Here is a 17,861-nt window from a genome sequence, read left to right on the forward strand (position 1 = left end):
GTTGCCCTTTGAAACTCATAAGTGCACTGTAGCATGTACAACACACTCCACATAAAATAAATGTTAATAAAAAGATTTATAGATCAGTGGTTTGCTACTTAAGAGATGTTTGGCAGGATCTGTACACTTGATTTTCCTTCTAGTGTTGGAGACTGTCTTCTGGAAACACTTTTGTCCTTTCACTTTTTGATACACTTACTCTGTTGTCCTGGGAGGCCTTGGTCTTTTGCCTCCCTCTCAAGAACTGGAATCAGAGGCACGGGAGACATTTCTGATTGGAATGAGGTAGACAATGGCAAATATCCTACAATGCTCACATTCCCATGCATGTGAATGACTGCCCACAAAGTGTGGGTGGGTCCAGGCTTTGCTGTAGAGGTAGTTATCAGCTGCTTTAAGTATCATTACTGGGGGCTGAGGACACAGCTCATACAGTAGAGGAGTTTGCTAAAACACAGGGAGCCCTGGATTCAATCCCAGCACCCCATCTATGGGGCATGATGTGCGTGCATGCTGCAGTCCTAGCACTTGGAAGGTGGAGGCAGGACGATCAGGAGCATAAGGCCATTCTTGGCTACATGAGTTAGAGGCTAGATCAGGATACTTGAGACCCTACCTTTAAAGGAAAAATAAATTCTCTACAGCCTTTCTTTTTCTTTTGTCTCCCATTCGGAACATAAGGGTGAAGAAGGTTTATGTTATACAATAAACACCATCAATTAGACCTATGAAATACTTCAACAGAACTAAGAGCTGTGTTCCCCACAATTTCCTCTTCAGACTCACATTTAGTTGTGAATATAGGATGGATTCTCATCAATCTAGATTACTAAATAATCAACTCTTACAATAGAATCACATCATTGCAATGCCCTCGCCCAGTGTATTTATTCCTATGGATGCTTAAAGGAGGTGTTTCAGTGTGCCCTCTCAACCCTCATATTTTCCTCTTTGTTTTCATTTTCTTTCAGTATTGTTAAATAAAATGCATTAGAATGGGTAAACGCAACAGAACCTGCCTCCTCTTCTCCTAACCCGTATCACTTTTACCACTCAGGGTCCACAATCACCCTCCCAAAGAAAAGCCTCACCTGGAATTATTTTATTTAATTTATTTATGTAATACAGTGTAGAAAGCTATCATGGCAGAAGCAATGATTCTGTACAATCATCCTGCAGAAAAGTATTTTTGGAGAATTCTTGGTGATTTGAGACCAGTCGAACACTCCCTCCCCCCACCCGGAAAAGTGCTTACAATGAACAGGGATTTCTTTCTTTCTTTCTTTCTTTCTTTCTTTCTTTCTTTCTTTCTTTCTTTCTTTCTTTCTTTCTTTCTTTCTTTCTTTCTTCTTCTTTTTTAATTAAAGATCCAAAGATACATGGACAAAAAAAAAGTTCAAATTCTCAATGCCTAATGTGTGCACATAAAACAGGCACAAAGGAATCAATGTGTACCCTCTCATTCCTATGTCACAGACAGAGCAGAAGCAGCAATCTGTACAGTAAAATGCAATCCTGGAAAAGAATTTCCTAAATCATTTGGAATACTTAAAAATGTTTAAAATGCATAGTGACCAGGAAAAGAATACTTAGACAAGAGAAGCAGCTAAACGCCCAAGTTCACATGAAGCATCCCCCATCGATTTTTAAAGCATTTCAAGTAGGAGTTAATTGGGCCACAAACCACAAGAATAATATACAGCGGGCTAGGGGGCTATGTATGTGATAAATAACCAGGAGAGAATCTATTCATGCACTAGTTTGATACAGCTAATTTTTTTTTCTTTTTTACAGTACACAAAAATCCATTAATAATGTAGTGTAGAGACCAGAATGTAAAGAGAGAAAGAGAATACATTACTGATTTGTATATTAATTCAAGTTCAGGCATCTACTTGTGTTACAGCACAGCTGTCAAAAGGCGATGATGAGTAAATAATAAAACAGAAGGGTTCGCTTCTTTCCACATTATTTTATAAATGAACACCGATGGGTAGTGAAGCAATGGTTTTGCTGTCCAAGTTCAGAGGCGGCCGCTGCAGCAGTGGTTTAGCTCTGCATCTGCTCAAAGAACTTGTACGTTGGGTTCTCATATCCATTCTGCTGCATCTTGGAGAGGTGGCGCTCCTCTGGGGTCACGGCAGCATCAACCTACAAGGCAGGGATGAGACTCACGTTTAAAATACAGCTTGGTCTAAGAAGTGAGTCCAGGACAGCCAGAGCTACACAGAGAAACCATGCCTTGCCACCTACCCCCGAAACAAAACAAAACAACAGCAATTTACTAGAGCATGGTCCTACTTTTCAGTAAAAGGACATGGTGTGTAGTCCTTTTCTTTTGCCCAAAGTGCATAACATCCATCATCTTTATCCCCAACTTCTAACATGCGTGGCAGAGTCAACGGCGTGTGCCGACACTGCATCTAGCCACTAGGTGGTGCGAGAATCTTGAGGTGAGTACTCAGGTCTGCACAGGGTACACTGGTTGAAACAGCCAGCGCTGAAGACATGGCGTGGCAAACCAGCAAGAGTATCACACAGACTTCACGCTGAGTGACACAGTGAGTGCACAGATCTGTGCAGAATATGATACTCAGCTTCAGGGGGCCCAAGTGGCGTCTCCCATTTATGTTTGTGGAAATGTTAATGAGAGTCTGAGAACCTATTAATTAAAGCAGTAAAACACATAAATAAAAAGGTTATTACTTGCCACGAAAAAGAAAATATATAGAAACTATATAGAAATATACTGTCCCAATTCTTACATAGCAGTAATTTTATCTACCCTTTCTCTCATCTGCACATGTATAATTTGTAGTTCTGGGGTTTGGATCCAGGGCTCGCACATGCCAGGCCAGAGCTGTGCTGCAGGCCAACATTATAAACACGCTCTCCCTCAGCCATGGTCACACAGAGCTGTGCAGGCTGTTAGTCTCTGCAGACCACACAGGGCACTTATCTCTTTACAGTAGCTAATGGTTCTTTCTGTTTCTATATTTGCACTACCTCTCCCACTGAGAAGAGGAGGTGCTTGCTTCAGTCTGCTGAATTAAAAAGAGCTCAGCCTCCATGAGACTACTGGAAGATGAAGAGAATCTGTTCAAATGCACGCAGAATAAAGCATGCTTGCAGAAAAGTTAAGGTGTATTCCGTGAGTTTAATTTCAAAGGGATATATCTTATTCTGCACAGGGCTGAACGGAGCTTGCAGCCTCATTTTCAGCAGGGCCCCATTTCCCATTGTTGAGCATTGCCAAGTGATACCTGGCAATTTACCCTGTGGGTCCCCCCTCCCCCACCTCTGATACTGTCAGTGTGGCAGTTTGGACCCTGCATGGTGTGTCACTGCAGTGGTGGTTCTTAAACCCAATGCAGGAAAAAAAAAAAAAAAAGCTAGAGAGCATACGGTGTCAAGTGTTGAGCTACCAGCTATCCAGCCTTATGGATATAAGTTCCTTCATGGCCACTGTGTGTGACCCCACCTCACAGAACCAGTGGCTCTTTTTAGCCTGGGCAGGAGACAGACTTGATGACACAGTCACCCTGCAGTGGGAATGGGGGCTGTCTTTCTCTCGGGTCATAGGACTGTTCCTTCAGATTATTGGCCCTGACTCCTCCTGTCTTCCGGAGGTGTGTATGTAGATGGGAGCCCTCGCTATCTTCCCTCCTGAGAGCTGGCTGCTGCCCTGTGTCCGGGCTATTCCAGTGATGAGCCTGGGTGCCTCCTCCCACAGCAAGTGCTACCTAAGAGCTGGCACTCAGAGAACACTGCTCAAATGGATGCCCAGCACCACTGCCCTTTGGGAGAAACACACAGGTGTTTTTTTCCATCTCCCCCTGTTTCCTGTGATCTGCACTGCTGTCAACAAATGAGGTCACCTCGACTTAATTGGCAATTGTGTAATTGGTCACAGGCTTGTAAGCCAAACCGCCTTCTCTCTACAGATTAACTCCCGAAGGGATAGGATTCAGTCACTCTCCCTAGTCTGCGTGCTGGGGACCGGACTCTGCATTCATGTGCCACGTGAACCTGGACATTGGCCCCTCTGTGTTACCCTAGAATTGAGATTCCAAATATAGGAATTAAAAAAAAAATCTTGCTTTGGAGATCAAGCACGAAGCGCTGTTCTTAGTATAGAGAAATACATACAGGTGCGTGTTAGAACGCACACCTCAGGGAGGAGCAGCCACCCTCACGCTGCCGGTCAACAGTCATTGGCATTTTCCAGGAACAGGAACATCTGCCTGTTTAATACTGTTATTTAGTTTTCTTTCCTCACACTCCAAAACAATGGCTCAAGTGAGCTCCACCAGAGATCCAAGGCTCAGAGAGCTGACTCAGTCCTGACCCCCCCCCACCCGTTCCCCAGCAGCAAAGGGCATCAAGGATTAGTGTGTAAAGCCAGCCAAGAAAAGAGAAGGAACTGAGATGCCAGGACTGAGGCAGTTTGGTCCTCAGTGTTCACAGGGCTCTGAGCTCCTGACAGGATTGCTTTTAAGAATGGCACCTGAGGACAGAAGTCTAAATGGCACCTTTTAATCCCCAATCTTCCTGAGTGGTGGAAGCGAATATTCATGTCTGGGGAGGAACCTCCAGCTAAATAAAGAGTGAGGGTGAACCTTCCTTATATGGAGGGCCATCAAAGCTACCATGAGGTCTGTGCCTGGAGACAGGGCAGCAGCCAGCTCTCAGGAGGCCCTGATACTCAAAGCTGAGCTGGGGCAGCTTGAGCTGCTGGTAGGAATGATGGAACACCATGGAATAGGGGACAGAATCTACTCTTTTCCAGGGGGAGGAACACCCCCTTGTTGGAGAAGAAAACACAGGCATCCCATTTCTGAATATTCTCTCCCCTGTTGTCTGGACTGAACAGCAGAGGGACTGATCAGCAGCTGGCCTGGCTTTGGGTATAGGACTCTGTCTTTTGGACTCCCAAGGCTTTGCACAACACAGCACGTGGCTTCAACTGGCCATCGGAGATGGAGATGATGGAGGTGAAGACACTGTGAAGAGCTGAGCCCAGTCAGCACAAACGGCTTTAAGAAACAAGCAAAAGCAAAGTGCTGAAGATGGAACCCAGAGCATACCAGCAAGCACTCCATCTTTGACTTCACCCTCTGCCCCCACCACGAGGACTCTTATGCTCTTGCTCATTTCTGATGGCTATCTACTACATCAACAGAAAAATACTAGGCTTGTTCGCATGTCCACATTTCCCTCCACAGTTTTCCTAGGCTTGCTCTCTCTCTGACCCATGGGAGTTTTTCGTTGTAAGAACAAGAGAGGCTCAGGAGACACACTGTCCCATCATGCCCAGGTGGCGTGAAATACAAAGGTGTTGTCTTGAGTGTCCAGGACACTAAACACATTCATTTCTCCTTTTTCTTGCTACCAAGGCAGGTCTACTCATTCATTATTCTAGAGCTGGGAATAATGTTTCCATGTGCAGGGTTCTTTAGCACGTACAGGAGATAGGCTCCAAAGCCACAGATGAAGGATGCTCAAGTTCCTTACCTAATAAAGCATGCTTGCATATGATGTACACACATTCTCCTTTATACTCTAGGCACCCTCACTGATGACTTACAATGCCAAATACAATCTAAATGCAAATGGCTGTTATAGCAATTATCTATGGAATGATCTATTCGTGCTCAGACACATTATTTTCTCTAAATAGTTTTGATCTGTGTGGGCTCAGCTTGTGGTTGTGGAGACACTGACTGAGCGTGGGCAGCCCTTCTAAGTTAGGTAGGGGAAGATGACATCCATCCAGTGCATACCCAGGACACTAAAGGGGAAAGAGCTCTCTAAAGCCACAGCAGCGTGTCTCACCACGGATACCCCACGCTGAGCAGTAGCTCTGGTGGCCTAGTTCCACCACTTCCGCTAAATGACACCTCCCCAAGGGCAAGGGATGGGGACAGCACTGCAAGTTCCATTTCAACCTTCTGGCCAAATGCAGACTTAATACAGAGCTGGACAAAGGCTTGGCATGGTCAGAAACACAGGCTGTAAAAGGGAAAGAGGGAGATTTCAGACTCTCCTCAGCATCCTTCTCTAGGACAAAATGAGTCTAGAGGGAATCAAGTGGAAATCCAGACCATTTTTAAGTGCCCAAGAAGATGCCACTCTGATACACTGAGCAGCAAGAGGGCCCTGGCTTAGAGATTAATTTCTTGTTCTTTAGAACTGGTCAATATGTTAACCACTTCTCTGTCATTCTGAAGAGGCATCTCTTGGTAACCAACCAAAACACACTTGGCCCAGGCTGCCTTAAGAGGACACTCAGTTTTCCTGGAGGTAAGGGGTATTGTTTTCTTTTCCACAAGGCCTGCTTGAAGAGTAACCCGAAGGAATCAGCATTGGTGCTGAAACCTTGGGGAAACCTCCATGTTTCAGCGGAAACGGAGTCCTGGTAGAAGCATCACTTCTTTCCCTCAGCATAAAAAAGTGCTGGGCATCATTATGTCCTTATCAAATCCACGCTAAAGTCTTCAGATTGTGGCTACATAGAAGAGGGGATGTAAGAGAAGCCACTTAATGAGGTCTTGAGGGTGGATTGTGGCCAAGTTATGACTGGTATCCTTAGACTGGGGAGATCAAGACCCGTGGAAAACAGATGAAGCCCTTGGAGGAAGAGAGATGTCTACAAACTAAGGAGAGAAGCATCAGATGAAACTAGTGTTGCTCACAGCATGATCGCAGACTTCTAACCTCCATCACTGGCAGGAAAATGCATTTTTGTTGTGTAGACCACTTGACTGTGGTACTCTCTCTAGGAGTCTCAGCAAGCAGAGACGGGCTCTAGCTGTGGCATCAAGATGGGCACTTAACAGATATTTTTCAGACAGAAAGCCCCATCTTGGGCACCAATTTAAGATCATTTAAACAGAATTCTATTAATAACATTCAAAGGAGCTTTTGAATTATTCACCTATGCAAATAGGGGATTGAAGTTAAAAACAAAACAAATCAACCCAAACCAGATTTCATTAGAAACTGGAGAAAGGGGCTGGAGAGATGGCTCAGTGGTTAAGAAACTGGAGAAAGATGCATCGAAAATAATGTTTTACAGTGTTTGAAGAACAAAGTTTAGGTACACATATAGAAAGAGCAAAACCCCAAATCTGGTGTCTGTGCTTGTGTGCACATGCTTGGGTACACCTGTGTACCTGCATGTGAAGGCCAGACGTAGAGGTCAGGTATTTTCTCCAATGCTCTCTGCCTTATTTTTTGAGACAGGGTCTCTTGCTGAACCTGCAGCTTGTCAATTCTAGCAAACTCTCAGGATTCACCTGTTTCTGTTCCCCCAGTGCTGGCCTCTCAGGCATTCACTGCTTTGCCTGGAGTTTTGTGTGGGTGCTATAGATCCACACACAGATCCTTGTTTGTGTGGCCAGCACTTTACTACCCAAGTATGTCTCCAGCCTCGGAGTCATTTCTTTAAAAAAACAAACAAACAAAAATGTATTTATACTCTAGTTTATGAAATATTCAGTTCACTTTCCTCTTGCTGCCACAGTTTCCTGGGCCTCATCCAACACACGGGTCTTTAGAATATCCATATCAACAGAGACAGGAATGTAAAACCCACAATTCCCACGAGCATCGCCATGAACAAGCTGTTTGTGGAGATGCTAAGGACTGATGAAAGTGAGATTTCTGGCTTGCCCTCACTTGAGTTTATGAGACTCACCCCCACCCCCCCTATGATTGCAGACAGCCTGGAGCACTTTCTCTGAGTTTCGTGAGATGCTTAACACTGGCCTCTGATGGAAAGCAACAGGTAGTATGGGAGCTATATTCAGTTTGGCGTTGTGCAAATCTTTTGATTTGATCCACTGCTCTCATCTACAAAACAAGATCAGTTTGGACTCTGAGCTCTTTCAGTTCTAGAATGTCTACACTGCTAACCCACCATCTAAAGCTTATGCCCACAGTGCTGCTTAAAACCCCTCCGCCGTCACAAGCGTAATAAGCGTACATCAAATGCACAGAAAGATCTTGTTTGTAAACCTCCCTCCTTTCGCTCTTTCTCCCCTTACACTTTTTGATGACATGATGCAGATCTGTGCTAAGCATCCCTGCTTGGCGGGTCTGTGGCAGAACAAGGTAAGTGCAGCACATATGCAGTGTGGGGTGTCATGTATACCTTCTTTCCAGCCGATTTTTGTTCAGATGGAAGTTTAGGGTAATAGCTTGAACAGCACCTCAGTGGCAATCACACATGTTATACTGAGTAATTTGCTACAGTGTCATTTCCTTCATGACACTCATGGTTGGAGTCATTATTGAAAATTAGTATTATTTATCATTTCCTGGTTCTACTCATGGGCCAGATTACTGAAGGGTCCAAACAAAACAAAACAAAACAAACTAGACATGAATGTCCAGGTTTTATTATTATTTTTTTTCCAAAAAAGCCAACACCTTACTCTTTTCATTTCTGACATATTATACTTTTTTGTATTTACGAGAGAACATATTTTTTCTTTTTCAGCTGAGCATTATAATTAATTTTAATACAAATTGTAAGTTAAAGTAACCACATATAATGTTCGTTAAATTCACAGTAATCCAGAGTGGAAGAAAACCATAGCAAGAAAATAGCTGTGAACTGAGCACCATGGAGGGACACTGTTTTTTTTCCAGGTAGTCCTCAGGACAGTGTTCAGTGTGTTTCCCTGCCTGCTCTTCCCTCCTTTCGCTCCCACTAGCCGACAAGCCTCCAGGTTTACCTACCTCCACCACACCATGATGGATGGATGTGTACTGCTTCTTCTTCAGCATCACCAAAGTGATGACAATCACTGTTGCTATGACAACGCCGCCCACCATGAGTCCAATAATGGCACCTTTGTTTGAACCCACATCTTCTGCAAAGAACACCTTGAAAACAAGCCAAGAAAAAGGACTGTAAGTGTAGGAGACAATGGCTGTAGTAAGGTTTCAGTGGACCCTCTGCCATGGCTCCGTGAGTGTGAGCGGGCGGGTCCCTACAAATGAGCATCCTACAATCCAGAGCAATGAGCAACACATGGCTTCCCAGGTTCCAAAGTCAATTTCTCCAGCACATCTCAGAACAGAAGTCAGCAGGGACCTGAAATCCTTGGACAGATGAGCATTTGCTGAGTCACAGAGCTGCCATTACGGCCCTGGACACAGGTGAGCACTTTCCTGCCCACAGCAGGTGGCTCGGCTTTAGCTAGGCTTCAAACCTGTATGTTTCCATTTCTTTGAAGGGAGGAATTCTCTGTGTATCAATAAATATTCTGAAACACAGGAGTTAATCAGAGAGAAAAGGACAGCCCAGTTATCTACCCCAGTCTGATTCAATTAACCCTGAAATGCAAACTCTACTTTAAAAGCACCATGATCTTGAAGAGAAGCAGAAGTAGGCAAAGAGGATATTAGTGTCAACTCAGACTTTATTTTATTTGTCTCTGGAAACCCAAACTGACAATACTGTTTTATTCTGGTTGTTTATATTAAACAAGAATTCTGAGAACATCACAAAGAAGAAATTTATTCACTGTGATAAATTTTCTGCAAGGTATATATACTCTTTACAAAAGCACCATCATTTTTCAGCTTTATCTGCTTAGGTGGAATAACACATGCAGAATGCCGTTTAATCATCTTGTTATATAAGAGATGATCTTATGGTGGATTTAAAATGGGGGAGGGGAAGCTGTTCCTAACCATATACCCATCTGTTACGTAAGTTAGTGAAAACATCTCCCTAAATAATTCTTTCAATGCTGCTTTAAAATAAATAAGGGAAGGACTGATTTTCATCACTAAATCTATCACTGCTGCAGTTTGCAAAGATGAAGTAAACTAGAGCAGATAAAAAAATTCTGAGCGGATGTTACTCACGGTGCATCTGCAACAAAATTAGAAGTGGTTCATAATTAACCCCCTTGGCAAACAAATATGCTTGCTCAACATATTTATTAAAGGAAATCATTAATTAGCTAATGATACTACAGTGCAGTAATCAGGAATAAATGTGAGTCTGGACATACCCTATGTCTTTAAGGAAATACTGTAATTCTGTAATATTCATTGCACTAATTACAGTACATTATCTTATCAGCTAGCACAGTAGAGGGAGCTGATGCCCTTAATTGCTGCCGCTGCCATTAGTCACTGTCACATTACAGGAGTTCGTGTAATTACTGAGAAGGGCGTCTATGACAGCAGCTCAGGAAATTGAGATTCTGCGCATTCATCCTCAGCTCTCTACTCCACACCCCAGCCCTTCAGCAGTTACCCCAGTTTCATTTTTAAACCTTGCAGCTTTAGCCTGATCAGAGGCACCTCTGATTTCACAGTATCCAACACAGCCATAAACTTGCTAATGAAAGCTGCACTTCAGAAGGCTTGGGTGCCTTTCTCCAGAAAAAAAAAAAAAAAAAAAAGAAAAGAAAAAAAATCCCAAGCCAGCTTCAGATTTGTTACAATAATTCAGAGATGAGAAGTCAAACAGTAAAGGCCTTTTCCTTCATCAGATTCATATGAAGGTGTATACACTTTATTTATAAACACTGAAAAGACATTTAGAATCCATAAAGGACACGCGTACTCCATCTAGCAACAGTGCTGAAGTAATTACTAAGCATCACCGTACATCACCTTTTGCTCATCACTTATGGAGATAACTGAGACCATGGAAGGAACTCTAACAATCTGGGATTTGGCTTACTCGAATTCCTGAGCTTTTCCCTAAAGAGTTATATAATCTCTGCCTACCTATAAAGAAGACACTTGCTTTTCTGTTCACTCTAGTTCTAACGTTAGGAAGAAAAACACCATCATCTTAAGAGAAACTGCTATCTTCTTTGCCCACAGTTTTTGACTGACACAAATGGGAAGTTGAGGAGTCACAGTCACCTCTTGCCTCCACCTGCCTTAACAGGGACCCCACTATCACTCCCTTGTAAGGCAAAGAAATGCTGGGGGGTAGGGAAGGGGTGGGAAGGAGGAAGGAAGGACAGAGGACTGAAAGAACCCCCTTACTGGGGCTTTGTTTTCAGTCTTCCCTCTCAGTTTTGGCATAAGACAAGCCAAACGTTACCACATTTGTCATCTGGGCACACAGTCGCTGGGAGAAGTAGAGTATTTTGCATACCAGTTTTTGATGACGGACTTCAAATCCTGAATCGTGCCCAAACTCTGCATCCATCTTCACCTCAGAGATCTCTTCTGTCTTGATGTTTGTCAGCCCAGAACCTGCATTAAACACAGTGTATGTGGGACGTATGTTTAGCTCCAATCAGTTTCACGATGGGGTAGAGGCTGCCTAAAATTTCTCTCTAGGCCAGTACTAAGAAAACGGATTAAGGAGTTTCCTCAAGAAAAAAATGACATCCTAGATTTAAACCATTAACCACTGCCTATCCAGCGAAAAGACTGAAGAAAGGTGAATGTAATGTTTCTATAGCCAAACAAACACATGCTGTCATTAAAAGGGAAGGGAAGGAAGGGAAAAAAAAATTAGTGCTGGTTGGGATGCTGGGTTAAATTTGTACCTAGGAAATGGTGACTTGGTTTTAGCAGCTGATTTTTAATTATGTGTACATTTTTTATGAGCTGTAATTACTTAAAAAAAAAGAAGCAAAGCTTTGAAAATGAACATTGATGACCTGGGAGAACAAAACCGTCATTTTGGAGCTTTGTTCTAATTACAAATAAATTATGTCCACGTTTCCGTGCACAGGAGCACTGTCAGTCATGTAATTTGTTTAGCTCAGCACCCTCACTCTCTAGTTTACACACCACGTGGAATCACTTCATCTGCTGACTACAAAGAAGTATCGTACAAGGAGCAAAAGGCTCACTGGGACTAATAGAATTTATCACCTAATTCTTCCTTCTCGATACATGGCTGCATGACTCCTGGACCAGTTCTTAATAGCATTTCATGATTCAAAATAATAACTTGAGGCTTAAAGCTAACATGTAAATATGTTTTAGAAATTAAAGTGAAAACACACAGGAAAGATATGAGTCTGCATGTTGTAGTATTTAACTACTGAAAAGGAAGCCGAGGGTAAGAAGGGCTTTTAAAGTCGTCTCCTCCATGACGTTTCCAGTGGAAGCAGGTTCTTAGCATGGAGGTGACTTCAGATGGTGAGATCAGCAGGCCCCTGTTGGTTTTTCACACTAGAACGCCTTTCTTTCCTGTAGAGTAATCCAACAGTTTCCCTATAACCTACCCTGTGCAGCCTTGTTTCATTCAGATCAAGCCAGGTGTCCATTCTTGACACCGCAGCTTTAAGCAAGCATGTTACTAAAGGAAAAGCAGTGTGCTCCCAAGGATTCCTCTCTTCCTCAGGCTACACATTCTGAGTTCCTGCAACTCCCTTGGGAACTCATTTCTTGTTCTGGGTCTAATGGCTCTTCCAATCTTGTCCATCAGGTATTGTAAAACTTGTCACCTCCTGCTGACACTGAAAAGCACAATGCCCACAGCACAGAAGAAGCCAGCCTCATAGTTAGCAGGGCTCTGCTGAGAGAGTGAGGGTAATGCCACAGACCCAGGCAGTCCACCACTGCTCACGGTGTCCTATCGGATAACGCACCCTGCTCCCAGCTGCGAGGCTACCCTCCCTCCCTTCTGCCTCTGGATCACACTTCACTATCCGTTCCATCCATTCTTTCCTCACCTCCTGCCCTAACGCTCACACTAGCCACCGTTGTTCTATTTCCCCCCAAGTTTTCTTGGCTTCCATTTGAAAGGAGCTGCACTCCGCTATCGATATAACGCATGTTCATTATTCATAATCATTTCAAGAAATAGGACTTCAAATTCCCTGCTCTGGAGCAGGAGAGTCTGTATAAGTGGAACATGGCAGACCTGACGCCAAGGCTGGTTATAAAAGGCACCAAAGCTTCTTTCTTCTTCCCTCCATTGTACTTCTTGTTTGTATGGGGGAAGCCAGCTGCCACGGTAAGGTATTGAAGGCTCCTGACATCAGCCATGAGAGTGCTTGATCTCTGTCAGCCTCAGCCAGATCTTCACAAGACTGCAGCTTTGGCAATGTCTGCATTGTGATCTCATGAAAGAGCCTGAGCCAGGACCAGCCACTTCTGCCTATGCTAAATGCTTGCTCTAGCTCAGAGCAACCGTAAGAAGCTAAATGCTTGCTCTTATAAGCTGTTAAATGCTGGGACTGCTTGTTACACAGCAATAGGTAACAAATACAAAGGCTTGGTGCTTTCCTTTCTCACCTTGTTCTATTCGAAGTTTAATTTTCTTTCATCAATGATAATTTTTATCAATATGGACAAGAAAGACAGAATGAAAGCTGTGCAATCCCCTTTCTGTTTCATCTCATTAACTGCTTGTTTTCAGGGACCTTGTTCTCCAACCCTACCTGATGAACTGCAGCATTCTATTTTTATGTACTTTAAAAATCATTTTTTTTCCATAAGACAACTCATACTGTTCTCTGCTCTTCCTGACACTATTTTTTATGTGGCAGTGACACAAATGCTCTTTAAATTATCACTGGCTGCATAGTCTCATCTTCCTATAAGTCTTTAAAAACCTGAGCTACTTCCTTATTAAAACAACAGTGATTTCTTTCTAATGCATTCTTTCCCTGCCATATGCAAGTAGCAATGCAGTAATAGTTAAAACTTTATTTCTGAGCTTTTAAAGAGAACTAAAATAGTCTTTCCTTTTATATGAGGAATTGGGGGAGGGAAGATTGGGGGTGGGTGGGGCAGAGTGCACAGCACTGCAATGAACATGTAAATAATGAGCTCTCCACTCAAAACTTTGTAAGCCTGTGATATTACTGAAAGGATACTGAAACTGTTTCTGATGACTGAAAAGGCAAAAATCAAATTCATGTAACATGCTAGTATGACTAACAATGTTCACTGCTAATAGTGCAAGACTCAGCATAAAAAGTTCCTGTTTTATTTCTGTTTGTCATGTAACAGCATTTGGAAGATATTCTATACACAAGCAATATCATTACAAAGAGATTAACAAAACAATAGAACAATAAAACAAATCAATAGGAAACTACCTCGGGGGATGGGGTCATGCAACTGGACTGTTAGGCCTGGAGAAGGACAGGGATAGGGTATAATGGAAGGGTAGCTTAATCAATCAAATCAAGAGCCTGCTAATGTGTTTTCTTATTGTCTTTCAGAGTCTGTTTTCCCTGGAAACATTCCAGGAAGAATAAGTAGCTGTGATGGTCACTATGCCCAGAATTCAGCATCATTACTTCTGTGGCTTAGGGTGACATTACATCCCAAAAGCTGTAGCTGGTTTTGCAGATGTGAAAGAGAAGACATTATTCTCTTTATTGTGATTATGCAACAATGGGTTATGGGGAGGGGTAAGCCAAAACTCACTCCATCGCTTTTATTTGTTTTTGAGTAACAAAAATTATTCAAAATCAAAGGCAATCCTGGAAAGGCTATCTAAGTTTGGAAAGTCTAAAGATGCAATTTGGTAGGGTCAAGTGTGTGGTTTCATAAGACATGGCTGTGGAGATATCAAAACATATAGGGAGGTATTAATCCAACGTGGACCACACAGGGAGCTACTAATCTTGGCAGACTCACTGCAAACACAGAAGTACAGATAGAGCCTACACAACTCCTCAGACATTTTAGACAAGTTCCATGTTCATAACTGCAGCGTATCTGGATTCTTCCTCATACCCAATGCATACCATCTTTCTCTTCGGTGGCTGTCTGCTGAAGGATTTGGATGTGGGTCATACATTTTCTGATCTGCATGGAATTGTTTTCCTTCTTGCCCCTCCACATGCCTTAAATCTTACACTCCCTTCTGCTCTTCTCAGAAAACATCCTTGTGTCCCTTCATGTATCTCTGTCCTCCAGTCTTCCTAAATATGCAAAGTATGGGTTTTTGTTTGTTTTGCATTATATTCCAGGCTCCCGGGAGCAGAGACCTTATCATTTATTGTTTCTGAGTGTTCACAGAATTTATTACATTGATCCCTCATGGAATAATACTGCTGTTATTACAGTGAAGACTTTAGATGGCTTCCCCTGGCCTACAGAATACCATTAGATTTTCTCTCAAAACAGATTACTTTTGCTTGCCAGTGTATGACAATGCCTTTTACATTTTAAGTTGAAATGAAGTGAAAAAATGTATTGGCTGGTGTTCATGTCTAGCTATTAAAAAAGAAACAAGTATATCTTTACAGTATGGGAATTTAATAAAATCAGTTGAAAAAAAATCAGCTGGATGTATGTGCCTCAATATTGTATTTTATGTTTATAGATGAAAAATATGTCATCTTTTAAAAACAGAATGAACGCTGCCATCTTAAAAAGTCTAGAGGACCAGCTTGATCTGGTTTCAGCTGTGGTGATAACTGTACTAGCCCCTGCCTTGGGCTTCACTAGCTGGTGGAGCAGAATGGGAATGCCAACTGCTGGCTCCCTGGAAATATAGTCAGTGACACTGACAGTAAGGAGGACATTAGGTGAACCCTAACGGTTTGCAACTTACTATAATTCAAGGTCCCTTTAGAAGCACTTCAGACAAGAGGTTCATCAGATCAATGAGACCACCTGTCAGCATGTAACTTCAGTTTCTGCTCACGTGTTGAATCACAGAATGAAATTACAACGATACCTTAAGAACACTGAAAGTCATTATTTATGACTATGGCTGGCAGTAGCCAAGGCTAGAAACTTGAATGGCAAGAAGGGCAGGGCCATATCTATTCTGGCTTGAGATACACCTGAACCAGGAAGCAAAGCTTGCCTGTCTCTGCTGATGTCCCCAAGGAAGGTTGACATTGTTCTTGACTATCTCATGAAATGTGGGCATAAAGACGGTAAGTGTAGGAAGGCAGGTGCTATTTGGAAGAAAATCTCTCCAGAATATACAGATCTTTCAATTCATCACCTTTCCTTTTTCTGATTCATGTTGTTAGCCACTATCAGTATGTAAGGCTGTGCAAGGAGTAGACACAGGTGTGTTCTATGTTTCTCATGGTGTGACATTATTCTTAAGACCATGCTTAGCCTGAAGCTAAACATAGAATAGGGGGTCAAACACATTTCTTTTTAATCTTAGGAAACTGTATAAAAAGAAATATCTATTTTGATAGTGAAGAAATTTGTAATATAAAAAACAAAGGGCTTTTATGCAAAATTATGCATATACATCTGTTGGGTTATTTTAGCCACTGGCTGAGAGTAAGTATATACAATCCAGAAAGGACAAAACGTATTTCTGGATCTGGAGAAATACCAACAATGGTATTTTCAGGGAACGGTGTCTATTTTAGTAACCAACAAGAAGTCTGAGCCCACTCAAGGACCCCCATGAATACTAAACAAGAAAGGAAGGAGATTCCTGTAGTAAGAACCAATTCCCCACTAGGGCCTCTGTCTTTGAGGACAAAGTCCGTATTATACTCTCCGTTTATTAAAAGGAAAGAAATCAAAGTGTAATTAATAATAATAATAATAATAAAAAGGAAAAAAAGGAAAGAAATCAAGAAAAAAAACCCTTACATTTGAAAAGACTCATTGGGTTTCAATAGGAAAGCTCAGAAACAAACAAGCAAGCAAACAAACAAAAACAGATCATGTAGGAACTTGGAAATGAAGTCTAAGGTGAAGCAAAGAATCTGAAATAAAGTGTGGTGCCTACAGTCTTTTAAAATTCTTTCTAAAACACGTGCAATCCAGAGAGGTGAGTTTGCTGAAGCGCAAAGTGGTAAGAGGAGAAGCAGAAGAGGGTGAGTCAGATACCTGGTCGAGTGGTCAGTCCTCGGTCAGCAGCAGGGCGGGCATCAACCGGCTCAACTGGTGCAGGAAGCAAGAGACAGAGCAAATGAGACAAATCAAGATGGTTAAGTCGTGGCTTCGGAGACACAGAGCAGGGAGAAGCATGTGCAATAAACAAGTTATGAAAAGGAGCAGTTGGAAATAGAACCTTCTGGGGCTAATCCTGGGCATCAGGGATGGGAGGGGTCCCACGTCAGAAGGCTTAGCGCCACCGATGTGCCAACGTATTTCCTTAGTTTTTTCTTAAAAGCTCTCTCCAGGATGTGCAATAGCATCAAAGAAGAGGGCTGGGGAAGGTGGACTTTCCTCTGAGCTAGGTTAGAGATGGTTTTTTGGCTTTTGATTAGAAATAAAATAGATTAACACCCAGCCCAGTGGTAATCCTTAAAGACACCCCCTGCAACTATCCAATCTTATCTTCTTTTACAGTTAATTAACTACAAAAGGATTATTCAATTGCCAGAGGAAATGCAAATATGAATTTATTGGGAGAGCAAAGCTTTGCCACATCATGTGCCAGTTAGCGAAGCAAATTCCTTCTTAGTTTGAGGGTAGAACAGGTAACCCACAGGCTCTTCCCACATCTCCTTTTAAATGGCTGGTTTCCTCTGCACAGATGACAGAATTGTGTGAAATAAGACCATTTCCCTTCATATTTGCTGACAGTCACAACTGTTCCTTTGTACGCATTCTGGGATGGATCCAAAGAAAACAACGCCTGAATGTAGTAATCCCGCCATGGTTCAGCACCGCTCAGCATTCCCAAGGTGTTGCTCATTGTCAGAAATCCCTTCCCCCGAGCTAATTCTGGTTTTTGAAGAAACGAGGAAGGGAGAGGGCCACCAGGTCTGGCAAGTGTAAAAGTCAGAAAGAAATGTGAGCTCAGCAGCAGAGGGGAGCCAAGGTGAGTTTGATGAGGGCCTGGGGGACCAGTAGTTTCAACTGTGTAGCTTACAGAGGCTCACAGGCCAAGCACCCAGTGGTGACCACAAATCCCAAATCCTTTCTGAAGGGTACACCCTGGCAAGAATGGTAGAGAGGGAACAGAGGGA

At 42.7% G+C, this 17,861-nt stretch overlaps 1 protein-coding gene across 4 annotated transcripts in view; it reads right to left on the bottom strand.

Annotated features, from left to right (window-relative positions):
- Nucleotides 1-1,097: 1,097 nt before the first annotated feature.
- The window catches only part of App (amyloid beta precursor protein), a 226,599-nt gene continuing 209,835 nt past the window's right edge, over nucleotides 1,098-17,861 (bottom strand). For 2 of the 4 annotated variants that reach the window (XM_021658340.2, XM_021658342.2), the window contains 4 exons: nucleotides 16,774-16,827; nucleotides 11,138-11,238; nucleotides 8,746-8,892; nucleotides 1,098-2,151 (listed from right to left, as the gene is read on the bottom strand). In XM_021658340.2, coding sequence (XP_021514015.1) covers nucleotides 2,050-2,151; nucleotides 8,746-8,892; nucleotides 11,138-11,238; nucleotides 16,774-16,827 — 404 coding nt within the window. In that variant the 3' untranslated portion in view covers nucleotides 1,098-2,049. The remainder of the gene's footprint in view (nucleotides 2,152-8,745; nucleotides 8,893-11,137; nucleotides 11,239-16,773; nucleotides 16,828-17,861) is intronic. The other 2 variants (XM_021658341.2, XM_021658343.2) reach the window with 1 other exon arrangement.

This window comes from Meriones unguiculatus, chromosome 17, assembly GCF_030254825.1.
Source record: "Meriones unguiculatus strain TT.TT164.6M chromosome 17, Bangor_MerUng_6.1, whole genome shotgun sequence".
NCBI classification, from domain to species: domain Eukaryota; kingdom Metazoa; phylum Chordata; class Mammalia; order Rodentia; family Muridae; genus Meriones; species Meriones unguiculatus.